At 51.7% G+C, this 27763-nt stretch overlaps 1 protein-coding gene across 1 annotated transcript in view; it reads right to left on the reverse strand.

The window, feature by feature from the left end:
* Tafa5 (TAFA chemokine like family member 5) overlaps window positions 1–26830 on the reverse strand; it is a 198300-nt gene extending 171470 nt beyond the window's left edge. The window contains exon 1 of the mRNA XM_050130675.1: window positions 26516–26830. Within this exon, the coding sequence (XP_049986632.1) occupies window positions 26516–26627 (112 nt within the window). The 5' untranslated portion in view covers window positions 26628–26830. The remainder of the gene's footprint in view (window positions 1–26515) is intronic.
* Between the last annotated feature and the right edge of the window lie 933 nt (window positions 26831–27763).

Consider the following 27763-nt stretch of genomic DNA (forward strand, 5'->3'; position numbering starts at 1 on the left):
TGTGATGATGATGGTTATAAAGATGAAGACAGTCAGTGATGATGATAAAGATAGCAATGAAGAGGATGTTGGAGATGACAACAAAGATGATGGCTATGAGGGTGCTGATGATGAAGATGAAAACGATGATAGTGATGATGATGGCAATGACAATGACAGTGATGGTAATTAGCATAATGATGAAGATACCGATTAAGAGGACAGGAAGGTGGAAAGGCTGCTTACCTATGAAAAGATGTTTCCCTGGCTCTCAGATTGATCCTGAGGAGAAAGAAATGCTGCCAGAGCTTTTCCTGGTGACCCTATGAGGACCACATGAGCCCACATTCTGGTGTTCAAAGTCTGAGCCTCTCACTTAGCACACACACTTTTCCTTTTGGGTCAAAAAATGGGGACAAAGTGCCTCTGACAACATTGCTCCCTATGGATTGAGGTCCTTCCTGATCCAATAAGTCTCTCTGAGACCCTATGGCAGGCACTCTTGTACTCTGACCTCATTCAACCAAATGATCCATGGACTCCGTCCCGACACCGACATTTGTGGAAATGTCACAGTGAATCCATAGGAAGGTTATTTTCCACATGTTCCTCCAACTGTCACAGTGGGACATGGGACCCAAAGCAAAATGAAAAGCAAGCAAAAGAAAAGACCTGCTCCCAAGCAGATGGAGGTGACTGCTGTAAGTACAGCATATCTAACCATGTCTACAAAGAGTAGGCATTTATCCACAAGTCTCACTAAGAGTGAGTAAGTACCCGCTTGGAGCTAGGTGACAGCTCAGGCCAGCACAAACCTGGTCTATCTATGCCCCTCCATGCTCCCACCCAAGACAGCATCAAGCCCCTGGGTGAAGCAGGCACACCTACCCTACCTCCCACAGTGCTGGGAAAGAATCAAGTCAAGGGAATATGCAGGAGACCTGGTGCATGCTAGAAGTCATGTGACTGCTGGGCAAGGAGTGGAGCAGGGTCCTTCTTCAGCTGCAGGGTGCCGGAGTGAATGAGAAGCTCTGTAGACCCTGGAGGGCAAGGTAGGGCAGAGACCTTCCTCGGCTTTAACACTCCAGGAAAGCAAGTGCCTGGTCCCTGCTAGCAGGGCCTTTCTCTTTCCCTCTGTTCTTTCTATATTCCAACCTGGCCCAGGTAGGGTACAATGAGTCTAGAAGACCCCTGAGAGACATGAACTCCTGCATCTACCTGACGGTGTATACACACCGCCTTTCTTTCTCCTCCTCCTCCTCCTCCTCCTCCTCCTCCTCCTCCTCCTCCTCCTCCTCCTCCTCCTCCTCCTCTTTCTTTGCCTCCACCCCTCTCTCCCAAAGAAATCCAGAGTCTTCAGGAAATTGGCACACAGGCTTAGCCCCTGGCATGGTTCATAGGTGTGCAGCCCACTTACCCTCCTAGGTAAGGGTGCTGGGGTCACCATAGCAGAGACATGCTCTAAGACTCACAGTGCACCCCGAAACTGGGAATAAGGCAGAGACTCATCTTGTTTGGGTGGTTTATGGGCCAGAGCTAGATCCCCTTATAGACTTAATACCAACAGGAGCAGGAGGGAGGCCTGACATAGGAAGCTGAATGGCTTAATTTCTCTTACTCCTGAAGCCCTGGGGCTCCTAGAACAAGGTTCTGTGTTCACCCAGGAGCCTTTGTCCAGGAACACCACAAACCTTAGTTCTTGACTCAGCTATCCCTGTCTTTGCCCACTGCCTAAGGGTCCAAGAGACAGACTACTTCCTGTGTCCATTGTTTGACCCTGGGGAGAATACGGTACAGGCTTCCAGGTGGCAGAGGATGCTGAGATAATGTCATCGTGGTCCAGGGACATGGGGCAGGGACATCTTTATCAACTTCCTATGGACACCCAGAACTCCAGAGGACTGTGTTTACAAATGAGCTTCCTCTCCACTCAAAATGACAGAAGGCCCATCCAGCACGACCCCCATCACCCCAAGATGCTGTATCCACACAAGTCTTTGAAACAGTACTGTTGCAAAGATGAATGTCCACACATCAGTGCCAGAACTAGCCAGGCTATCTGCTGGGAGAGGGAGGCAGGCAACACAGAGGGACATAGTGAGATTCCAGGAAAAGCAGCCAGTGTGGACCAAAATAACACAGTGACAATGAAAACGGCTCACACGGCATAGCTTCATCTTCCCATTCACCCAGCCTCACACACATCAAAGGCTGCCTGGCTGAGAGGAGCAGGTGGGGAAGGCACGTGGGCTGGGGAACTGCAAGCCCAGTGCCCTGTAGCCAGGGCTATCATCAAAGGCAGTGCCAAGCCTTAGCCCGTCCGTCTTTCCACACATGGACTTGCATCCATGCTCTGCTGGGCCTTGCTTGTAACCCTGGTTTGTTTTCAGCTACTGGGGACAGGTCCCTCCAAATCTCCTTGGTAGTACGATAGGAATAGCAAAAAGTGTGGACAGTCCGTATACTGTCTCTTGGATCCTTGGACAGTGGGCAAAGTCAGGGGTAACCGAGTCAAGACCTAAGGTGTGCGGTGTTCCTGGAAGGAGGCTCCTGGGTGAACGCAGAACCTTGTTTCAGGAGCCCTAGGGCTTCAGAAATAAAAAAAAAAATAATAAAAAAAAAAGGCATTCAGCTTCCTATGCAAATGGTTCCTTCCTGCTCCTGGAGAGGCAGGTAACCAGGACTAACTCAAAAGCTCAACCGAGAGCCTTGAACTGGCACAAAGAGGGTCTAGCAGAGTACAACCCTGCCCAGGAATCGTCCAGGAAGAGCTACAAGGCGACTCTGCCTCGACAGAGTCCAGTCTCGCTTCTCCCTACCCCCTCAACGAATATAATGTTGTAACAACAAACCCAACAACTGGGCCAATACATGTGGCTACCGAGCCCCACATAGTCATGCTGAGCACCTAATAGATAGGTCTGTTTGCAGCACGCCTCCTTCGTCTGGGTGCCTCTGGCCGTGATGGATACCTCAAACCCACATTCGTAATAAACACCATTCATTGCAGACACAACGCCCATCCTGGAAAGAGTGCTTAAGATTTTTTTGTTTTGTGTTGTTTTTATCACCAGCTTAATGATGACTAATGTCGGGGTGATTATCTTGTGCTTTTTCCGTGTGGCACCGGGAACAAACAAGATCATCAACATTGCGGGGAGCGGGAGAGAAGGAGAGGAGGCAGGCATAAAGGAGAGCTAAAAGTCAGAGAAGAAGCCTGCTCTAGGCCTGGCAAGAGTGCGCCTACCGAACCCAAGGTTCTCCGGGCTGTGATCTGGAACCTTCCTTTCCTCACTCTTTGAGGAAGAAAAAAAGCCCAGAATCAGAGAGGATTCCCCAAGGGTGCCGGCTTTGTTTGTTAAAAGTGCCCAGATATGCATGTAAAAGCAACACCCTGCTGGGAAAGTAAAACCAGAGGCAGGAGCAGGGAGAAGGCAGAGGAAACTCTGTAGCTCTTCCGGTGCCTGGATGCTGCACTCTTGGGGCTCAACTGGGAAGATGTGCCCAGCAATCAATTTCGAAAGAAATTTCCACCCATGCACTCATGCATGTAGCTCCACACAGACAAACATTTCTGGGGAATGGCACTCCACTGTCTCCACCCAGGCCTAGTTCTAGGTCCTTCCCACTCCCAGCCAGAGGGATGGTTAGATGCCACAATCTGAGGACAATACTGAGCCTTGTTGGTGGAATATGTCCAGACCTAACGCCAGGAGCGACAGGAAGTGTATTGGCACATTCTGGAAATAGGAGGGAAAACTACCTGCTTGAAATCCACCCTTGACCTCTCCCAGGCTCCCTGCTTGTCTCTGATCCTCAGGTGCCCTCTCTAACGTCCACCTACCATCAGCTTGCTCTTCCCTCCACGGCCAATCAGACAGTCCCCTACTCTGCCCCTAAAGATGCTCTTTCACATGCCATTGTCTCAAGCACAGCTTCTCAGCTCTCCATCTTGCCTCGTACTGTGAGCCATCACACGAGCCTTTCCCAATGTCCTCTCTTGGTCCCTGCCATAGCAGGGCACAGGGCACCGTGCCCCAAACTTTCTGCTTTGTTTGTTTTAATTTACATGTTTTGACTTCTTCTGTCTTTGTTAAGTGTGCTGTGTGCGTGCATAAGCCACGGCACACGCAAAGAGTTCAAAGGTTAACACACTAAAGTCTTTTCTTTCCCTCTGTTATGTGGGATCCAGGGACTGAACTCGGGTCGCCAGGCTCAGAGGCACACTCTTTCCACTGAGCCACCTCACAAGCTCCAGTCTGCTTTGGTGAAGGCATCACACCCGAGTCTGCTTTTGTGGAAGATGTCTCCCTATTCACCTGGAGTGACACGTGCATCACAATGACCAGTGAGGTGATGGGCTCGCCGGCAGGAGAGTTCCCGACCCCCAGTACTGGGGTCACCTCAGAGACAAGGCCTTCTCAGAGGCATGTGAAGTCAGCTCCCTAGGAGCGGGCCCCTCTTCATGGTTGTGTAATAAATAGATTAGGGTATTAGGCACCGGAGTTATTAAAAGTGAAAGATGCTCAAGAAGAAGGCGAGGGATTCTTGGAGCCCCTATCTCTTACAAATATGTAATGAAATTTAAATTGAATCTGGTTTAAAATCATTTACCTTTTGACATCATGTATCAGTATACTAAGCATCGGTTGAGAAAGCAAATAACCTCTCAAGCAGAATGAAAAATTACTCTGTCTCTTTTGATTCCATGTTAATTTTCAAATTTAAACTTCCCTATGGCTCCCTGCTTGGGGTCAGCTACTGGAGGCTGCTGCCGGCACGGGGTCCAGAAGGGGCGGGTAGAGTGGTTGGCCTGCCCTGTGGACCACAGGACCTCCCTCTGCAGGGATATGTGTTGGTGGGAACCAGCACCCTATCACACTGCGAAAGGTCTGCTCTCCTGTCTGTCCTACTAGTGGGTGTGCCCAGATTTCTGGAGGGTAAAGAGTGGGAGACAAACAACATCTGCCTGTCCCAGCATGGCTGTCTCCTTCCAAGTGTGGGAAACTCAACCAGAGGCCAGAGGCCTGCTTAATGTCATCATGTCCCTGAGACGTTCCTTTTCTACTGGAGGACCTAGTTTTCCATCAGGAGCTCCACCAAGCCTGAGCCCAGCTCTAGGAGAGACAGCTATGTCTGTGATACAGGTTGGGGTTGTATCCAGCCATGGAGGAACATATGAGGTCCACTGTGAGTCATGGCTTTTTTCTCTGGGATGTATATAGAACCTGATACACAAAAGAAAATGCGAGGACACCATACCCCATTCTCTAAGAGATGACTTGCCAGATGGGAAAGTTGTGGCTAAGCATCCACAGGTCCTGGGTCCAATGCTGACAGCTCTCTGCCTAGCTTTCTATCCCATCACAGTGAGGCCCAGAGGCTACTGCTCCCTGTTTAGATATGTGGACTGAGACCCAGGCTCAGTGACAGCTAAGGAAGAGCACAGGTCTGTCCTGGGTGGCAAATTTTCTGATGGTCCCCAACATTATTTCACTCCATGACTCCCCCTCCCCCCGAAGAATCAAAATATCTTATAGACCTACTCAGGATGCACTGAACATCAAGAGGGTGTGAGCTGGAGCTGGGGTCTTCCGTGAAGTCTATAACTGGTTGTGCTGCTTAGCCCTAGGACCAGAGCTGGCATCCAGAGAGGACTCGGGGCCCGGCTCCCTTGAGGCCTGCTGCTATTTCTTAATTAGTGAGAGGAGACAAAGGGGCTTTTCATGGGACTGCCCCGTACTGTCACATGCCAGTGTCACTGGACTGGAAAACAGGGCAGGCCTTTGCCAGCATTCACCCCCATCTCGCTTGCCCGGGAGGACAGCAGGGGGAGGAACACACAGAAGGAAGGGATAGGGGAGACAGTAGGCCTCTCGGGCACCCAAGCAGAGAGTCTGGCCCTGGAAATAACCATCTGGCTTCATCGTAGACTCTGGACATGGGGACAGGGAGTCAGCAGCAGGACAAGACAGCAGAAATTGGACTACGTTCTGAAGCTCTCTGAGTATAGGCTTGCTTTCTTCCTGGGACACAGTTCAAAACCTGTGATAGCTCACAGCACCAAGCCAGTGGTCGCAGGTGTGTGTGTGTGTGTGTGTGTGTGTGTGTGTGTGTGTGTGTGTGCTGGAGAGAGCAGACACAAGCTTCCTAGTCAGCACTGAGCATGCTCTAGGCCTGGGCCCAGCCTGAGTTGGCTTCTGGGACATCCTCTCAGATCCAGATTCACGCTATGGGTCTCAGAGGGCTCAGAAGTCTGGGAGGGGGGAAGGGCAGAGCAGAGGGCCTAGAAGGAGTTGAATAAGCTGCTTCCATTAACACCCACCACAGGCAGCATACCATAGCACACCTCTCTGCAGCCTGAGATCTAAAGTTCCTGCCTCCCCTGGGCACCTACTGGTATAAACAACACGGACACAGACACCTGTCAACCAGCCATAAAGCCTATCTCGGAAAGAACTGCAGGTCTGGAAGATGAGGCCACCTTGGGAGCCTTTTGCCTGAGAGTAGAGTAACCCCCAGCCCCACACATATAGATAGATACCAGTCAGAGACTAGCTAGTTTCCCAGCTATAGATGGGGGGCATTTGGTAGAGTCCCACATGCCAGATCTAGGGGGGGTCTCTCTCATAACACTTGCGACCCCTGGGGTTTCTAGGGTAGAGGGACAGAAGGGTGACCATCTCACAGCACAGTTTTCTTTTGGGGGGTAAGGAGGACATTTGAGGACTTGTTACAAGCCATGGTCACACAGGGAATGTCTAGACCAAATGCCTCTAGAAAGCACGTGGCCGTAGTGAGTTGCACTAGGAGAAATTCATCTCAAATAAACCCAACCCAGTGAGGTTATAGGAGCAGTGGGATCTCTCTGTAAGTGTCGGGAGTGGGGGGCTATCTTCTGGGTTGACCAGGCCTAGACAGGCAACCACACTTCCCCAGGCTGGGAGACAAACTTTACCTAGAAGGTAAATTCCAACGTAGGCCCAGCAATCAACTCACAGGAAGTCCTCCATCTGACACGGGAGACACGGTGAGCTTCAGCACAGTCGCAGTCCCTAGCCCCTGACCTCAGCAAAGCACTGCAAAGGCTTGAAGTCAATGGGCTTCACTCCTCAAAGTCACAGTGTCCCATCATCAGGGATATGGCCTTTTTGGTGGCATCCCCAGCACTGACAGGAGTTAGAGGGGTGCATGTTCCCATTCTACTCAGCAGTCATGTCCCAGGATGCTCTGAGGATGTATGTGGAGAACATCCCACTTGCTTAAATTACACCATGACCACGCTGCTGGGTGACAGGGATGGGACAATGTGAAGTGTATGGTGCCATGGGCCCTGGCTATACTGAGCTCTGCAGGAGAGTATTAAGCGAGGCCGTTAATATGTAGTTAAAAAATTCTCAATCTCCACCAGCATATGCCATTCTGAGTAATTTTGATCAACTTAAATGTAAAAGTGGCTCTGTGCTTCTACTTGGGTTTCACCGCCATCTGGTTTAATTAGGCCTTGGGTAGTGCGCCATAAAGTTAACGGCAGGAACGTTGTGGGGCCAATCAGAAAGCGGACTGGGAAGCCCTATGTCACTGCGTTTCTTTCTCCTGACGGATAAGAAGTCAAGGCTGGGAGTGGCTGGGTGGCAATGCTGCTGGGCAATGGCACAGGGGAAGTCGAGGCCCAGAGGATAGCCAACTTGGTTCCCCTCTGACCTGGCAGGGTGGAACCTGTATGCTGAGCCCGCATGGAGGAGGAACACCTGTCCACAAAGACAGAGGGATGATCAGATGGCCCTGGTTGGAGTTCAGATAGGGAGCCCACAAAGTCACCCATCGGGTTGAAATGACAATTTCTGTCAGAAGTGTGGCTCCAGATGTCCTCTCCCCTACTGGGATTTACATGACCACTGCCCTACACATTCTGTCATCCACAGAGACGCCTGAGGGGCTTGCAGTAGAGTATCCTGTTTCTGTGCTGGTTCCAAGGTCAATCTCCCAGTCCTCCAGGGAAGAAGCTCCCACAGAATCAGAAGGCAAGGTGGTCTCAGTTGCTGCTGGTAGGACATTCAGGAAGTGCCATGGGTCTGCATCCATGGAGTACTGGCCTGGTTCAGGGACACAGTAAGAGAAGCAAGCCCTATGTCTGGAAGGGGTGAGGCCCTACAGAGAGGCCTTGGAATTGGCTATTGAAAGGTCAGCAGTGACCTTGAGAGAGTCCAGGAGGAAAGGAAAACCAGGGTGGAACAGAGGTGAGCCGGAGGGAGGATGGGACAGGTAGAAGGAGTGAGGAACCCTGGGCTGAGAGTCCAGGTGATTGACTGAGTGGGTGTGGCCAAGAGGGCAGGGCAACAAAGACTCCGGATAGGGATCTATTTACTGATCCTTGCTGGGACCTGCCTGTGTCACAGTTGCATGATGGCCACCTAATTCTGCAGAAAGGTCACTAACAGAGTTTGGCCTAAAAGGGAGGTCTGTGGTTCAGCCAAAATTGGGCCATGATGGTTTTATCATCAAATGATAATAAAAGCAGAAGCCTTGCAGTTTTGAGATTAGACATGGACTACTGACTGCCACAAAAGGGTCAGCCCCAAACGACAGTCCTGGGACTGTGACTTTAATACTCTGGGACACTATGAGTCATGTAAAGACCATTACATGTGGACAGAATTGCAAAGTCATGTGACCAGTGAACATTTCCTTTTCTGCTTTGCCTTCCAAAGAACTCAACACAGCAGCTCTCAAAGAAAACTGCAAGGGACACCCAATGTCCCCTCAGGACACCTAAGACCATGTCTACTGGAACACAGCTAATGAAAACTCTCCCTGCATTTAGACAAGTCTGGAGGAGAGCCTATGGCCAGTCCACAGGACAGGAAACCCATGCTGATGCCCACACAGGGTGTCAAGACTCAAAGGTCATAACAAAGTCACCCCCCAATACCAAAATTAAATTTATTAAGAGTTAACGGCTCTTTGGAGAATTTATTAATCAATTTGACAATGCCTGGGGATTGTAATATAAAAATAATCAGTTGGCCTACTCACCAACGTGAGGTGCCAAGAAGGTGTCATTTCATTTTCCAGTGCCCACTGCCGCAGCCTGCAGAAACTTATTGTTACATTAATTGAGATGAAAATTTCTCAGTGTGGAATTTCGGGGGAGCATGTGCGCATTTCGTCCATTTGCACAGGGGGATGGGGGCAGTTAGTGAGCCAGCACTAGATTGCCATGCCCTGCCTCCTCTCCCTGTACCACACAGCAACTGGCCTCAGGATAGGGAGTGACCATCCTAGAGAGACAAAGAGAAAACACACACACGGGACCGTCTCACAGAAATGCATGAAAGGCTCTAAGAACCGGAAAGGAGCCCAGTCCTTCTCTTTTCTCCTTGTCCTCTTAGGCAACTGAGAAATCTCACTCAAGCTGAGGTCATTGTACTGATTCCCAACAGACAGCTCCAGCTTCATCTTAGCAGACACTCTGCTCCCAACACATAAGACAGCCCAGAGTTCTCTAAAAGTCATCAGCGTTACTGAAGGGCCACATTCAGAGCATATGGGAGCCTCCAGGGAACAAGCAATACATGGGTCACTCTTTGTGCACCCGACCCAAGGCCGGGCTACCAGTGCACACAGCAGACACAAGTCATACCAACTCAGGGATGCAGCCTGCACCAGAGTGAACCACAGTCTCAGGAAGTTCACAGTGGCCATGCTGAAGGAGGAACGAGTGTGTTACACCCTCTCGATCCCACAATTTCCCAATTCTTATAGCTGGCATTGGATGCTGCCCAGAAGCAAAGCCATCCCTGTCACTGAAAATACAACCTGAACCAACGGGACATAGTCTCACTCTGCAAGCACGTTGCTAGGTGGATGCTGGCCCTGAGGAGACCCAGGCCCCAAACTGCTCCCTCTCTCAGAAGTCCCCTGTGTACGAATAGCACTGTGTTAGGAGACCGTGCTTGCTGAGAGATGCTGCACTGGCCCTGCAGCAAGAGTGAGCACAGGCTGGCCCCTGGTCTACCTTCTGGTCTCCCTGCCAGTCTGCACCCAGAGATTCTTAGTTTCAGATTTTATTAGCCTTTAATTCTACTTAAAAGTCCCCTGGAAATGACTGCTTGTCTGTAAGCAGAGTGAAGGGCATTATTCTATACTGTAGTGTGGCCAAGACACAAGAGGGATAGGGATTCCTCAACATACATCACCCACAGCGAGGCAGCCCTCCCCCGGGGCACCTCAACAGGCTCCCATCACCTTGCTGCTTGGGTCTGCCAGATGATCTGCAGATGGGCTTCACAAACACAGAGACACAGGACATACAGTTTGTGGGGGCCACTTTCTCCAAATCACAGCCCGAGTCCTAGCTTCCTTCCTAGGCATCACCTCCCTGAAGCCCTCCCAGCTTCTCTGTGTCCTGGGATCCAGGGCTTGGCCACCAATGTAGGGATGCTCATGAGTGCTGCTCTCTCTCTCCGAGACCATTCAATACCTGTAACTGTCAGGTGCCCCTTAGCTATAGAGACCTGAGTTTACCAGAACAACCTTGCTCTCATAAATTCCCCCTCTGCTCTGTGAGGCGTCACACCCTGTAATATAGCATTCAGGCTGGGGGTGTGGGGGTACATGCTGAGGTTAAAATATTCAATGTCCCCACAGGCTCGTGTGCTGGGGGCATGGTAACCAGGTGGTGGGATTTGAGACGTGATTGGATCCTGAGATGACTGGGCTAATCAGTGGATCGTTTCTGAGATAGGGTCATTACATGATGGAATTTTGGGGTGATTAAGGAAGTAGGTCACCAGGAACATGCCTGTGAAGATTACACCTGATCCCTCATCTCTTCCTCTGTCTCTCTGCTTCCTGTCCTCCACGACACAGGAAGCTTCCGACACACTTCTGGCTATGGCATATATGGCTCTGCCTCGAGGGACAAAGGTCATGGGCCTGGAGATCATTGAAGCCATGCGCTGAAAGGAATGTCCTGCCTTTTGTCACCGCAATGCAAAACTAACATGGTGGCCTCAATTCAGGCTCCAGTGGGGAAGACAAGAAGTGGGGAAGAGAGGTGACAGTGGCTGTTGCACATTCCTTCCTGGGAAGCGGAGGTTTTCCCAATGTCATGTGCCAGGAGACAAATAAAATAGGGTCGGGCCACCAAAGGCAGGCCTGTGGTGTGCCAGGTCAGGCTGGACTTTCTGCCTGGCGCAGGGACCCAGACGCTGGTGTGTGAGCACCAAGGGCTGAGGTGTGGGTGAGTGGTAGGTTGTAGTTTGGTGACAACATATACCACAAGCCCTAGAGTCATCCAGGTTAGGACTTGTCAACACATACGGCCACACAACAGTCCTGGTTTGGGCCAACCTGGACACTACTCGGTATCACCAGACAGACTTCTCTTTAATATAAAACATTGACAAAGGCCAGAAACTCCTGGGAGCACCACACCAGAGGAGGAGGGAGGAGCAATACTTTCTTGGAGCTTAAGTGCTTTGGATGTTGGAAGGACAGCTGCCAATCTCTAGCCACACACAGTCTGACATCTCCGGGGCATCTCTCAGCATCACCAGCTCTTCTCTAGCTGCTCCTGCAGCCGGAGGACTTAGTGATGAGGTGGGGAGTCCAGGCTAGCTTCCAGGAGTAAGGGTCTTCCTGCCTCACTTTACGAGGAACACTCGTGGGGACAGTCTGTATCTTTGCAGATTCCCAGGTCTTGCAGTCTCCACTCTAGAATGTACCACTGTAATCCAGGGCTGGGTTTCCATGATGCTTTCCACTGACGTCCTAAGGCTATAATCACCAGAAACAACATCATTTCTAGAAGCAATGGTTCCTGAACTTACACAGAACAATGGTAGAGCCACTGCTGAGGCAACAGCTTAACAGGGTAGGAAACGGGAGATAGGTTCTGGGATTCACCAACCTTGACCCACTGACCCCTGGAATGCCAGGGGACTGCACAGCCTCCAGTTGCCCATCTTCTTGCTCTCAGTACTGTAGGCTCCATCTCCCCTCTCCTGGGCACCTTGGCTCCCACTTCCAGTTCAGGCTATGAGCTATGAACTCAGGAGTCTCTAAGAGAGGCATCCCTGATATCTGGCCAGGTCCTCGCTTAAGGCCCAGCTGAATCTAAGAGGCACCTACCTCTCCAGCCTCAGTTTCCTTGTCTATAATGACAGGATGGCCTTCCCAACCACCTAAGGCTCTGAGTGCAAGCAACGGCAGCTTGGGAGCGAGGAACTGAGACTAAGAGCATGAATGTGGCCTGGGGCCCATTGTCAGGGCTCCAGAGACAATACACAATCATCTCTACATTGGAGGTTCAGGATGAACATACGGACTTATAGTGAGGACCCCGAGGCTTGTGGGAAAGCCCTCTCACACAGCTCATGGCCACTGCAGATAAGGCTAGAGCTTAAGCCTGGCCCCCCAAAAGCCAAGCCCTGAGAAAGAGGAGTCCTACTATGCCAGACAGCTTCCTTCAAATCCCTGGTGTCCGGGAGTCGGGGAGGTGTGGAAGAGTAAAGGATCTCTGCCCATGTTGACACATCTTTCTCCTGATGCCACCCAGTTTTACTAAAGTCAATACGATTCACTATGGCAGCACTCCCGGTCCACTCTGAGGGTCACCGGCCCATGGCACTACCAAGAAAAAATCACCCCCCTCTGGAGAGCCACAGCCCAGGACACAGCGTTCATAGCATCATTAGAAGTTAGGGTTCTGAGGCCATAACATGCCCAAGAGTCCATCCATGCCTGGCGGGGGAACACACAGGTGGAAGGCGGCTACTTCCAGAAGCCTACTGCAGAAGTAGCTCCCTCTTAAAAAGACAAGGGCCCTGGCTAATGCCTCTACATTTGAATGCTTTTCAAAGTCTCCTTAGCCCTGAACTAGCCCCAAAAAGGGACAACAGAGAACTTTCTGGAAAAGCCAGATTGGTATCCCATTATCTTTCCAAAGTCAGGATCTAGCCTGTTCCACCCAAATGGCTAGTCACCTCCCACCTCCTTCTCCACCCTGCCCCAAATATGGCTTCTTCTGAACAGCACACCTGCCCTAGTGCCTGCCCTATCCCAGGTGGGCCTGGCTCTCTACCCTACTAAACACAGAGATGTGATGTGGCGTTCTTCACAGCCCACCTAGCGCCAAGAACCATAGAAGAAAATGGGGTATCTTTTGTAGAGCGTCAAATAGCTCAGTGAAGCAACCAAGAGTAGTGAGCACCCAGCTCTCCACGGGCAGGAAGCAGTTCACACTACGTAGCCTGATCTGGAGGTGAGAGCTCTGAACATGGAGGTAAAAGGGCACCACGGTGTTTCTCGATGACCCTCTGCTTCTCCGTGTGTGGAAAGTAGATTCATGAGTCTGGCCTCCCACTGGGAGGGTCACTGCAGCGAAATACATACAGTGGCTGGTACCATCTGTTTGCAATAAGGAATTTAAAACGCATGTGCTTGCTGAAAACAAAGGATTCTGGTGAGGATGGGTGGCTCCCTGGGGATTAAGATAGTGCCAAGGCAGTGAAGCTGGCTCAACCCGCTGACATGCCTTGCGCATGGCCATGTCGTCAGACAGTACTCTTTGGTCCAACACATGGCATTAGAGGCGAAGTGTGTCCTGAGACTTCAAAAGGCCCAACAATGCCTTCTGGAAGATGCAGCAGCAAATGGGTGGACCATCTACAACAGGCTTTCTCTCAGGAACTGCAAGTACCTGTCAGCTAACCAGTGCCAATGTTTCTTGCTGAGTCACATGGCTATTGGCCCACCAGAGGGGACACAGCCAATCAGCCATCACCCAGCACTGGCACACCACACTGTGGGGGGGGAGGGTCTGGCTTTTCTGAACATGAAGAACACTGTGGAACATCCCACACCGTCTACAGCTAACAAATATTTTATAACGAGAAAAGAAGGGCACAGAAAGGATCGAAGGGACTCTAAGTCTTCCTGGGGAGCTAGGGCTTCTCAGGGATTTCTGCTTAGGCAAGGTGAGCTCAGAGGCCCCCAAGCCCCACATCACACCACACTAGCCAAGCTGCCCTTCTCTCAAGGTCTTTGTCACACTCCTGTCCTTCATCAGAGGGAAACGGACTTCTCTATTGACCCTATCCACTTCTCAAACCCCACCTCACGCTCCACCATCAGGTGGCAGCTGCCACTTCTTCCAAGAAGTATTCCACAAACCAATGATCTCTGTGAGCTCCTGGTGAAGGATCTTGCACGGGTACTTGCTACTGCTTTGGTGTTAAGTAAGGAGCAGGTACACACAGCCTCAGAGTGTGGGTACTAGCTTAAGATTTTTGGAGAGTCTTCCCCATAGGTCCTCAGACTTCAAGGTGGCAGTGCACAGTTAACAGAGATTCCCATGTACAAACAAGCCAGGCAGGAATCCAGGTAAGGACACTGCAGAAAGCAAATCCAGTTTCCCCAACCGGTGTGGAACTGGTGGCAGGTGAGACAGGGAAACCGTGAGTCACATTTCCCAAAAACAGTTGAATACTGACAGGCACCTTGAGGGTCCTTTATCAGAAAGTTCAGGATTTTTTGTGTGCTTAATTCATGTTTGTTTAGTTATAACATACATTTCGCATGCAAAGAGTAGAGAAGGCATGGGCAGGCTGGTTCCTTCCACCTGCACTATGATTTTGCCCAGCATAGGATCAGCCAGTCCTGGATTTGTCCTCCAGAGCCATTGTCCCTCCCATGTACTCAAGGTTACCTGACACCGACATGCTCTCATTTCCCATAGCATCCTGGCTACTTCTGAATTCCAGAGAAACCACATGGCCACCTGAGGAGAGGTGGGTGATTGGGATTTGTTCGGCGTCACTGTGATGACAGCCCTGTGGATGCCCTGATGCTCACTGAAGAGTCGGAGGCTTTCAGAGTGACTTTACAAATGGCTTCTGCTCCATTCTGGAACATCGGGGTGGGGGGAGGCAAGCAAGAGAAGTATGTTGCTATGCTCAGGAAAAGCATGGATTCAGACGAAACTGTGGTCTCCTCAGAGAAACTCCACCTCTCAATGGGACAGTAGTTGTTTCGAAACAGGAAAAATGCTAGCGGCATTGAGCCTGCCGGTTACACCAATTCCAAAGCCTCAGTATGTGGACTCACTTCTTAAGAGTTTTTCTTAGTCGGGGGAGCTTAGGACTCCAAGCCCTGGCCTTCACACACTTCTCCAAGGTCACTATCTACAACAGCTCCAGCAGCCAAGTCACCCATTAAGACCCAGTTCCAGTGGGTCCCTCAGGTTCCCAGGGGGACAACATCTGTCTTCAGAGTCTATCACACGAGTTTCCAAACACTTAGCTTCACGTGGAGTTTCAGACCCAAAGGTGTCTCACCAAGGTTAGAATTCTACACGTTATCAGTCCCAGAGAAGCTGAGAGTTTTGCCCAGGCCCAGTGCCCCATGACCCTCAAAGATGGGGAAGATCGGTGGGACCCAGGAGGCACCTCCTACTCATCTCCCTACACCGGGGCAGCGGCTCCTTCCCAGCAATGAGCCCGCGAGGAAAACGGCAGAAAGGGTGCGAGCAGCTCTGCAGCAGGCTACAGATGACTCTGCCTGGCTCTTTCAGCCACTGGAGCACCGGAGCCGAGAAAAATAAATTAGCACCAATTAATAATAAACCCATTTCACTTTATTTAGGATATGCCATCACGTAGCAAAATGCTACAGGAGAGGAGCAATTCCAACCAGGGTAAAAGTATCTTTCTGGCTGGAAGGCCACTAGCACGAGGCCACACAGCATTTAAGAATTCCTTGGAGCTTTTAGCATTTTATCTGCTAAAAACTAGCACAGGGAGGAGCCTCTAGAGACCTCCAAAGACCGCTCCAATATTCCCTAAAATGAGCCACCCAGGTTCAGGCTCCAGGCTCCGTGGTTCCTGTAAACTGGCTCGCTTGGGTGTTCAACATAATTAAATGCACGGCAGAAACAAGACAAGCCACATCTATTGCTCTCTGGCTCAGCCTGGACATTTCATAGCAGTCGAGGACATTGACAGGGTTTTAAAATCTGTTCTCAGGTCAACCAGGCCAGGAAAAAAAATTCCTTCTGTTGTCCTGCTACCCAGTGGCTTCTGATATGAATAAAGAAATTGGTGGACAAAACAGAGGCGTGGGCCTTCCTAACCTTCGGAAGAGAGATCTTGGGTCATGGCTGTCAGTGATGAGACGAGGAGAGGCCTAAGAAGGTTAATGGTCCCTCCTACTTGAAGCTCAAGATCTAAAAGATATGGCATTTGGTGAAATTAACAGGATCTCCCAAAGTCCCCAGACCCTAGAACCTACAACTGTATCACTTCTATTCTGTTTCTTGAGAAATCCCTCTGAAGCCATCTAGCCAGCTGGGGTATGGTGTGTAGGAACCAGGCATGGTGGCTGGGATGCCTGGAAGGTGAACGGAAAGAATCAGGAAATATTCCACCCTTCTCTGGCGTGCACACACACAAACACACCACAGAGGGGGGGGGGGTCTCTGACAATAGAGAAAGTAATCCCTTCTGGGCTCCTCGATGAACTTAGTTCCCATCACCCACTTCATCAGATGTTCTGGAACTTGTGGGAGCTTCCAGATAGAGGCCAGAGGCACCGTCAACATTGTTTATCTCCATTTCTAATAGGCAGTCAGCACAGCCCATCCACAGCCTCGCCCTGAGTCCAATGGAGGCCTCAGAGAGGGGCTAGCAGGAAATCACCTCCCACCACACACACACTGTGTTTCTAAGAGATTCAGTGGCAGAGACAAGACTGTGAGGCCAGCTCACCCTGGAAGCCCCTCCACCTTTAACGCCCTCTCTCTCCACACTAAAGCCCGTGCTGGGGGTTAAGCTGCCTGGAAACGGGAGCTTCCTGAGAGTAGCAGACATGGCTGTCCTCCTATCTCCCACAGAACAGAGAGCTGAAGGGCAGAAAGGTGCACTGGGAACCCTGTGCCACACAACACAGACCTTGCATTTGCCCTCACAGGCAGGGGCCAGACCTGAGCACCTCTGAGAGTGAAGACTGGCTGTGCCCAGAACAGAAGACTTTCTTCAGTTCAACCAAGACTCTCTAAGGAGCCAAACGCTAGTGAGTTCTGTGGCCACAGGGAAGAGGGGCTGAACAGGGAGGGGCAGCAGCTCAGGCAGGAGCTGTAGCCACACCTGTCTTAGGCCTCTGCAGGGTTGAATAGTGGACAAGATGAGTGCAGGGTGTGGGTCAGTTGTTCTGAGACAATAGGTTGGCTGACCTGGGGTAAGGTAATAGCCAAGTGCAGGCGACAGGGGACAGTGCCACTGAAGGAAAGAGCCATCTTTTAACAAGGTAACAACGAGCCTGATTTTCTGGTCTATCCCCAGTATGAACTTAAGCATCTCTCACCCGAGCAATTCTTCTCACTGCAAATGCTTCAGGCACCAGACACACCTCAGCCTGTACATACAGGCTCAGGCTTCTCCTGGCTTCCCACATCTCTGGGGGCACAAGGAAGCCCCTAGGTAGGTTCTGAGGTATGTCATTATATACTGCTGTCAAAGAGGTAGCGAAGGGTAGATAGGAACCAGCTGAGAGCTCTATGACTCATGTCCCAATCTTGCAGGCACAGAGCTCATAATCCAGCCAGCCACCACCAGTTCTCCAGGCTTACCCACCTCAGCAACAACCTTGGCAATCAGCGTATGCCCAGGGTCCAGACACCTACCATGTCCTCCTGCGTTCATTTGGATCATCAAACCGAAACACAGCAGAGATAGATGTTTATTGGGAAATGCGCCAGTTTCACTGAGGGAATGGCAGGTACATCCCCATAGGTTACATGGTTAAAGCCAAAAGTAAGCAGTTGTCACTATAGCCTCATGTTAGTCAATGACAAGGGAGAATGTCAGAGTACAAGGGGGCTTGTGGCTGCATGCTGTGGCCTTCCAGATTTATTTTGAGGCAGCCAACACAGACTCCATAGGCCCAAGTGAGACATCTCCAATCCACACATGTTAAACCCGAGCTCTGGCGGTCAGTGATCACCATCCATTCCAAGCAGGCGAACCAGGACCCAAAGAAGAGAGGTAGACTCTTGCCTGGACTGTGACATGCACAAAAGGCACACAAGTAGCAGGAAGTGACACTGACCATGGAAGGCCTAGTGCCAAGGGTCAAGAGCCCCAGGGGTCTATCTCTACCATCTCCTCACTGGCTCTCATTGTCACATTTGTTTGGGCCACACTTACAGTTCCTTGCCTTACTGGGTGAAGGACACATTAATGAATGAACCTTGAGGGGTCTATAAGAACAGTCTAGCCTTTGTCCCCTCTTGTTCTATCAACCTGGGGTCTTCAAAGGCTCCTGAGGTTAGAGACCCAAAGGACAGATTTTGTTTAATACACACTATCAAGGAGGGAGAGCCAGGATGGGCAATTCCGTCCAATGATATGGGGGATAAGGGTAACTGTGAGTGAGTGTGTGTGTGCATGCGCATGCTCACTACTGACCGCCACACCAGAACACACATCACAGTTCTCCCATGGGGCACTCGTGGCCATCCTACGTATAATAAGAAACCAGAAAGGGTCGTGTTTATCTTTGAGATACAGAAACACAAAAATCCCAAGCCAAGTGCCCATAAGAAAAGAGCATACTGGCAGAGAGAAGACACTCAGGCATAAATGGGACCGAGTCCCCGCAGAGCGTCTGAGGGAGCCTGCACTTAACCGGGGCAGAGTGACCAAGGCCTAGAGAAGGGGCAGACTGGAACAGAACCACACATCCTCTCCACCCCCACAATGTACAATTTCAGGCCACAGCTTCCCAGACACTAAAACGAAGCAGCCAAGCCGCCGCAAGCAGGAGCAGAACTTCCCACAGAGGGAAGGAAGGGCTCTCGACACCCTCAGAACACTGAAATCACACGCGGGAACTGGGCTGCCTCCTCTGAGAGAGACGAGCATAATTAAGAAAGTGGGTGGATGAAAAGGGGCTGATGGGCGCCTCTGCTGCTACGCTGGACCCAGGATGTTTGACTGCCGCTAAATGGCTTCGTCTCCATCAGCACTACGGCTTCATGTGTGATAGACACAGAAAATGAAGCCTTGAAGAGGAGGCTGCAAGCCACCTTCAAAACGCGCTGGTCCCAGCTCTGGAAAACAGCAGCTGTGGGAACTTGTGGAGACACCTTCCCTGCCGCAGGAAGTGGTTCCAACAGTACCGGCAGCCAGCAAGAGGCCTCACAGCATCCACAAAGCCCACACACGCCTTCTGGGCAGGGGGAAGCCCGACTGGGTCCTTGCAGTGGGACATCCTCGGATCACCGACAGGCTATGCAGCTCAGAAGGGATGCAAACCTCACCCCCTTGTCACTAGTCCAGAAGCCCAAAGTCTCAATTCTCCAAGCTGAGAGATGCCTCCACATTCTTGTCCACTGGGGACCCACGGGCAGGAAACTCAAGAGCATCCAGTTCAGTCTCTAAGGGGCAAGTAAGTGGCTGGGGCCAGCTTTGGTCATCACAACTGGGAAAGGGGACTCTGGCAGTGTGAGTGTGTGTGTGTGTATGTGTATGTGTGTGTGTGTGTGTATGTGTGTATGTGTGTATGGAGGGGGTACTGTTCATGTCCTCCAGTGCACTGAGATGGTCCAGGTACCTATGGGACCCATGAGAAACTGGCCCAGAGTTAGAAAGGAGCAAAGAGAAGAGAAGTCAAGAAAATGATGATTGAGAGTGAAGCAAACGAAAAACTCACCCGAGGGTGGAGAGCCTTCTGTTCCAGCACCCTGAGAAGCCCCCTCTACTCCCAGGCACACTTTTTAAAAGAGTGAGCACAGGTCAGGAATGCCATTGTTTGCTTTCTTTTCAATAAACCTGTCAGAACGCAGAACCGAGGGTCTTCAGGGATCTGAATGGCTTAGTCTCTTTGCAGAAGGAAATGGCTCTCTGCTCCAGCCAGGGCCTGTTTTCAGTCTCCAGACTTGCCATGTCCACCCCTGTCCCCAAGTCCCATTGCTGCATTTCAGCATCACCCCTAGTCCTGCAGCCAAATTCCATTCTCTACAGAGACATCACTTATCAACACTGTCACCCAGTCCTCTCGGCCCTTCCCAGTCATAGAAAGATAACAAACAGCTGATGCTGACCCAGGACCATCCAGCAATTTCAATCACTTCCCTCCAGGTTACCAGCTGTTACGCCACCTTTTCTGGAATTTTCCATCACTGTGAACATAGGCAGAAGGCAGTGAGCACCTGCAGTGTTCCAGGAAAAATACTGTTTATTCTTTCTACATTGAGGAAGGTTGACCCCAAGCATAAAGGAGGAAGAGCTGTTTGGAGAAACTGGGGAGCGGAGAGGGACACAGCCTCAAGAACTAACAGGCAAAGCTTCCTATGAATGGGACCGCTTGATGGGGAGCTCTAGGCCCATAGTGAGTTGATAGACATGGCCAGCTGTGAAGGAGCCGAGACCCATAATCAGGTAGACCAGCAACTCACATCCTGGATCTCTGCATCCCTAGATCCCAACGGATGCAGACAGACTCAGACAAACTTAGCAAGCAGACTCAGTCTCCAGGGTGAGACAGGGAGAATAGCAGTGGGTGGCGCTCTCTCTCTCTCTCTCTCTCTCTCTCTCTCTCTCTCTCTCTCTGTATGTGTGTATGTGTCTGTCTGTCTGTCTGTCTTCCACAGCAAGAAAGACAAACACAAGCAGCTTGTGAAAGCCTACCTAGGGGTTGGCTTCTTTGTGGTTTGGGGCTTTTCTCTGCAATGGAGAGACAGAAATCGGGGCCTTGTGCATGCTAAGCAAACACTCCCCCACCGAAACGTGAACCCCTAGACCTCTTTACCTTTTTTATTCTGAGTCAGGATCTCCACAAGTTGTCTGGGTTGACCTTGAACCTGGAATCATATTCTCCTTCCTCATCAGGAGTATAGGCTGAGCATTCTGTGTTTTGTTTCATATGCATTCAGATTACAGCACCCCAGAGCCACGATCAACTGGTTCTTCAATCTGGACGGCCTATTCCTTGTGACAATTCTCTTGATATCAGGGACCCCGAGGGCTGGATTGCCCCATCTGCTTGTCATAACCCTTTCTGTCTCTCACTTGGCAAACAAAGGCCTAATAAGCAGGCAGGCTGTGAGGGGCCACTGGCTAACCACAAGGTGGATGGGACAGCACCTCTATGCCCAGTGCTGGGTGGACGGTGAGGAGAGACAGTTCAAGGGCTATAGAGAGTGCAGAACACAGATGGCCTCTGCCAGCTCTCTCCAGTCTTTCCTCTGTGTCGACTGCCTTCCTTCCAATAGTAATGTCAGCGCTAGGACAGCAGTCATCTCGTCTACTCCTTGCTCCACAGCCTGGCACAGGGCTGAAGCGCCCCAGCACACACCAAACGCACAGGCCAGAGGCTCTGCCTCCAGCTTGACCCACCACTCTGGCCCCCCTTGTGAAGCCTGGAAGGTGAGTCCAGGGACAGGTCTTTGCAAAGGGGAGACCAACCACAAAGTGACACGGGAGTCCTTCCCGCCATTCACCATCCTTAACGGCAGAGTCTGCCAAGCTGGGACTTGCCTTCCCAGGATGTGAGAGGGTAAGATCCCAAAGGAGCCCCACTTACCTCCTTATAGGTACAGGGGGTGCCCCCTTTTCTCTGCCACCAATTTTAAGAAGTGGGTATTACAAAGCACTCTTCAGTCCTTCACCAAGCTCATTGCACGACAGAGGGCCAGGAAGTCACTGAGACTCCCTGCCAATGCTAAGTCTGCGCCCTGCCCCATAGTTCAGCTCCAGGACAGCTCCCACCAGCTGCTGCTTTATTTAGTTGGTGCACTCTGGAGCAGTGGGGTCAGTGACATTCAGGGAATGCCAGTGGCCTGCATAGAAACCCCAGCTCACAGAAATCCCTGGGGCAGTTCAGAGGTTCTGGTAAAGGCAAGTGAGCCTTTAAGAAGGAAGGAGGAGCCTCAGTGGGTCCTGTTCCAGCCCCTCACAGGCCTTGAGCCAGTAGCAGCAACACACATTAGAAGCACCTGAGAAATCTTGTCAGCCATGCCTAGATGCTAGCCCTGGGTGATCTCAGGGGCGGGGCATCAGCAAAGCCCTAGGTGACAGGTTGCACTCTGTAGAGGTCATTAACTCCAGCACGCCAAGTTTTAAAGCAAAAATGAGGCAGCTGCTGAGCTATATAAAGAAATGGGGATTTTAATGTTTTGCTTTTTCTCCCCTCGTCTACTGTGCCATTATCGTAACATTTCCCCATAATTGCGTCTATAAAGTCATCTGAAAGTACTTTCACACCACCAAAGTTGATCTACATATTTTATGCCCTGAGTGTAGAGGCAGGGCCAGGGTTGGGAATTTAACAGGGAGGAGTGTTGTCTAGTCAAGCTCTCTTCTGTCTGGTTCCCGTTGTCAAGCTCTCTCCTGGCTCCCGTTGCCTCTGACCTCACTGAGGTCCAGATAACTCACAGCTGATGGGAGAAAGAAGCCAGCCCAGTGTGAAAGTGTAAAGCAGGCAGTAGACATTGGTGTAAGCGGCCCTAAGGAGAGGTTGGGGGAAGGGCAGGGGTGGTCCAGACCCTCTGTCCAGGAGCAGCTCTGGCTCTGAAAAGGAGATGGATAGTCAAATCCAAGTTGCCTCTTGCAGGTCTATAAACAGAAAACCCTCAGAGAAGACAAAATGCCTCTGCTTCCTTCTCCCTGGGCTCTAAACGCAGTCAGGAAAAGCCGTTTACCATTATATTATGTGGCTGAAAGAAACAGCATATTTCAAGCCAGACATTCATCAAAGAGAGAGAGAGAGAGAGAGAGAGAGAGAGAGAGAGAGAGAGAGAGAGAGACCCCCCAACTGACTCCTAAAAGACATCATTTCTCTGAAGCCTCTGGTATTTTCAATTTTACCTCTTTGAGAACTTTAGAAAACACATTTGATCAGCAGGACTACAGCACATTGTCATCGCCACTAAATAGGCCACAAATTGTATTTGTAGAGGAAATGCATGTTGGGGACCAGCAAAGTGCCTACGCTCGGTTAGTATTCTAATGGATTAAAAACAATTCAAAACTTGTTTGCAATTTCTTCTATGTGCAGCTGCGGCCATGAGATTTAACTGAACGGCACAATTCAATTTTAGCAGGATTTATTTGAAAAAAAAATAAATGTATGCTAAGCAGGCAGCCCCAATGCCTCTCCTGCACAGGACTCCCCAGTCCTCTGAAACGAGGCCGTTCGGGAGCGTCTGTCCAGCACGCGGCTCTGAAGGCGGAACTTGCCATCTACGCTAGAGCAGTTTCCTTTATCCTGGAACTGAACATGGCTCGCAAGAATCCAAGTCCAGACTCGGGTGCCACAAGTCTCATCATTTTCTCCATACTCCTAGCTGTTATTATCTCCAATAGACCGCAAGCCAGTGTGGAAAGAAGAACGCTTAGCTGTGAGCCCGGCACACAGTACACCAGCCCTTCGTACTTCTTCATTCAACAACGGCGTCTGGCCAGCCGACCTTCCTGCTCCACAAGCTGGAGCAATTCAAACATTTCAGCCCCTTCTAAGCCACAGTCTGAGGAGTTTCCCAAGCCCAGAATAAAGCATTTTTTCCCTTCTCACAACATCTAACTTTACCGGGAGCCCTTGGTAAACACGCTGAGTGCTTGTTTATGAAGTGGACCTTGTAAGTAACATTTTTAGCACACACGAAATAGAGCACCCATTTAAAAAAAAAAAAAAACAGCCTCATAGGGGCCCTGTTCTCTGTCTCTCTGTCTCTCTCTCCTCTCCTCTCCTCTCCTTTCCTCTCCTACTCTCTCTCTCTCTCTCTCTCTCTTTCTCTCTCTCTCTCTGCTTTTCCTGGCAATTCTTCCCCAATCCCTGAAAATGACAAGGCTGAGTCACCATAGCAACCATCCTAATTGGTGGACTGCAGGTCTTTCTCTAGCCAGAGGGTGGAGCCCACCTCCTTAATATGAATCTCAAGCACATAGCAAAGGACATCCAATGGGCAAGAGCAGTTGAATCCCCCAACAGAAACCAGGCCAGGAAATAATCCAGTTTCCTCCGATTAGTGCCAGGAAGTGAGCACCATGTGTGTAACAGAGAAATATACACACTATAGGCAACATCCCTGAGCCCCAAAAGATGGACACTGGCTTCCCAAATGTATCTGCTCTGTAGCAAAAAGATGGTTAGGGTAAAAAAAAATCCTTTACGGAAACATCTTGCACACAAGGATGCTAACTATCCTTCAACCCAGATATGATGAACGAGAGGCTGGAAATCATGGGAACTATTCAATTATCATTTCCTATGCATTATCGATTCTAAGAAAAACGAAATATTCTTTCCCCCCAGGATTGCAGTTCTCAGCTATAAATTATTACGATGTTATTTTGTATTTTAGAGCAATGTTTTAATTTCTCCAACTGCATTTCTGGTGTAATGGGGTGTGTCTAAAAAAACGTTAGCTCATTGTCAATTATTCCATTATGTGGAGATGGCAACAGCCCGCAAAATGTGGCTGCTGAGGACTTCTGTTCGTCTGGATAAGATTCTTAACAATTGCCCTGCTAGCTAAGAAATAAAAACAGAGAAATAAAGACAGAGACATGTACAGCAGGCCCTGTCCTTTCTCTGCATCTATGAGGCTCCTTCCCTCCAGTCAAATCAAGGGGCAAGCCGACAAGATGAAGAGGTAAGGGTAAATTTTGATTCACGTTGGGTCTAGAATACAAGGGACAGAGGCTGGGAGTGGATACGAGGTACAGCTTGGTGGTACCCTGAAGTGCCGAGTGATGAGGTCACTAGTGGATTTCTGTCCTTTTCCCATGTGCAGAACTGCCTCTATTGACCCAGTCTGTAGCTCTGGGCTCTCATGCTAACCCAAGGATACTGTTACCAGAACCTACCCAGGAAGTACTGCCAGCTCCCGATTTCAGCTACCCCCATGCCTCCTCCCCCAACACACACACACACACACACACACACACACACACACATACACACCTGAATGTGCCACCCCTGGGATAGCACCAGAAGTGTTATCTGGCAGCCCCTGTCCAGCTCTGGAGTTTACCTGTCTTTAACTCCTCCTGTATCACTAAGGAATCAAGGCTCAGAGGTATCTGGGAAGCCCCTGAAAGCAGCCAGCAGGCTGTAGAAGGCTAAGCAGTGGGCACTCTCTGGTGGCTCACACCATGGTACTCCTTTCCTAGGGCAGCTAGGGCAACCAGGTTAGAACACTGCCAGCAGTAAGCCTCTTGCTTGTTGAACCTCAGTGGAAGGTGCCACAGCAACACTGGGGGGACACAGACGGCTTGAAACAACTGGGACAATTCCTGCTCTTGGCCTAATCGAATTTCCCTCAAGACGCCTTCATGCTGGGGGTTGAGCTATTCCCAAGGCAGAGTTGTCCCAGGACTCTGGCGACAAATTTAGCCATAACTTGAGTCTCCGAGGCTACTGCAATCCCATTTCAGAGACAGGACGAGCTGGAATTGAAAGCTAGGAGACCCGAGGTTCTGGTCATGACCGGGGGGAAGTAGGAGGAATCGCTTGGTGATGGCCTTTAATTTTATTTTAATTTTGTAAAGAATCCATATTTTCTCATCAACCCCCACCCCCTCCGCCTGTGGCAATTTTCCATGACAGGTGTTCCCTGGCACTAGTTCTTCCTTCCCACCGAGACGGGAAGGCAGGAGCCAGTAACCAGGCATGCTCCCGTCCCCGATGAAGCCTGTGCCCGGGACGCTAACCAACCTCCACCCACCCCACCAGTTACCAACAGGCACCAGACACTAGGCACCAGACAGGACAATGCCTCCCCACCCTACATCAGCCCCAAGTCTGTACATACAGGGCTCAGATAATCGTTTCCCAAATGCGACCTACCACCACTCACCGTCCTGCTCCCAGCCCAGCCAAGCTTCAGAGCCCCGTGCCAGGCAACGACCAGCCCGCACCTCCCTCCGCAGCCCTTGTCAGACCCACTGGGTCGCCAATTCATTCCAACAAACCACCCTCGCAGCGGTAGCGGACCCTCCCCTCCAGTGGCATCCGTCCCCTTACTTCTCCTTTTACAGAAAGCATCTGGCGAGCCCGCTTCTCAGAAAGGCAAGAAGCTCCGCCACGCGTTGGCACCCAAGCCGCGCTCCTGCCTGAGGAGTCCCGCTTGGGCTAGGCTGCTGCGTCCCCACAAGTCCCCGGAGGGAGTGTCGCCGGCGGGAAGCTCAGCGCGCGCAGTTCCGCTCGGTCGCCAGCCTGGGCCAGAGTGGCGACCGCACGGCGGGCAGTGGGCACCCCCGCGCAGGGACGCGCCGTGCTGGCCTGGGCCTGACGCCGGCCCTGCTGGCGAGTCCGCGGAAGCACGCTCGGGCTGATGCGCCCGGCAGCGAAGTGCCTGAAACCCGGAGCCAGCCTCCTGCACCCAGCCCTCGCGGGCCAGTGGAGAAGCGGCCAAGACCCGGGACCGCGCGCCACGCACTCGCAACTCTGCACCGACGCGGGGCGCCCCGCCGGGGCAGGGGCCGGCCCGGGGACCCGAGGCCCGAGTGGGGCCTCGGTGCACGGTACTCACTGCAGTAAGCGATGAGCAGGCTGGCCAGGATCATGAACGCCCAAAAAGTTGAGGACATGCTGGGCAGGGCGGTCGCATCTTGCCGGCTGCTGGTCCTGGGCGATGGCGCCATTGAAGCCGCGGTGCCCGCGCGGGGGGCAGCAGCGCGTCTCAGCAGCCGGCCCTGCCCGCGCCCCCGTGCCGGCCTCCACGTGCGGGCCCCGCGTGTGCCATCTCCTCCTCGTCTTCCTTCTCCTCGTCGCCGTGCTCCTTTACCGCCGCCGCCGCGCCCGGGCCCCGGCCCACTGCGCCCCGCGCCGCCCGCGCCGCGCCCGCGCCCGCGCCGCCCGCGCCCGTGCTCGCCCGCCCGGGGACGCCAGCCCGCGGCTCTGGGCGTCGCTGCGCGCCCCAGCTCGGCGCGCCCCGTCATCAGTGCGAGGGGCGCGCCTGAGCGCGTGCCCGGTGTGACGGGGCCCCGCACTGGCCCGGGACTGGCGAGGGAGGCGAGCAGAGGGGACGCCGCGCCCCAGCCGAGCCTCTGGATGGCGACAGAGACGGCCCAGCATACCCACAGCCTGGGCCCTGGGCGCGCAGGACCCGCAGGGCCAGCGGGAAGTTTGTGAACTCGGGACCCCCCCAGAGGCTTCCACAGAAGGCCTGTGACACTGGGGCCCCAGACCTTGTTTGATATGGACCGGGAGAGTGAACCCAGAGTTTATCCCAAGCAAAGGATACTTGGAGCCCGTTCCCCACATGTGCCAAGCACCAGGGCTCCATGGTGTGCGCTGATGTTCTGGGTCCACTAGGGAGCATCTGGGGGCACTTGCCCTGTCCTATCTCCAGAGCGTGCCAGCCACCCTGTGGGCTCTGTGTCTACCCTAAGAAGGCATTCCTTTTCACCTGCCCAGAAATACTTCCTTGTCCCCTGAGTGCCCCCTGGGTGCCATCCCACTCCTCATCCGTCTTCTAGAGTCTATAAAGGGCAAAGTCACTTTGCTGGTTTTCTGAGGAGTGACGTGCCTGTCAATGTAGAACAGGTTTGCACCCGCAAACCAGCTGAGCCACCGTCCCTAGTAAGTTCCTTGAAGCCCAGGAGATAACTCATAAGTCCTTGTATTTCCCAGGTGGCTCTGCAGGTACATGACCATGAGGTTCCCTTCCCTTCCCTTCCTATGCCTCAATAGACATGCTAATAGAAGCCCCAGTCTAGGTGGCCACCAGCATGAGCCTTTCGCTTTGCACCCTGGTCCAGTGTGGCATTTAAAGGGT

Source organism: Alexandromys fortis, unplaced genomic scaffold (genome assembly GCF_014885135.2).
Source record: "Alexandromys fortis isolate MF-2015 unplaced genomic scaffold, M_Fortis_MF-2015_v1.1 scaffold_28, whole genome shotgun sequence".
NCBI lineage: Eukaryota > Metazoa > Chordata > Mammalia > Rodentia > Cricetidae > Alexandromys > Alexandromys fortis.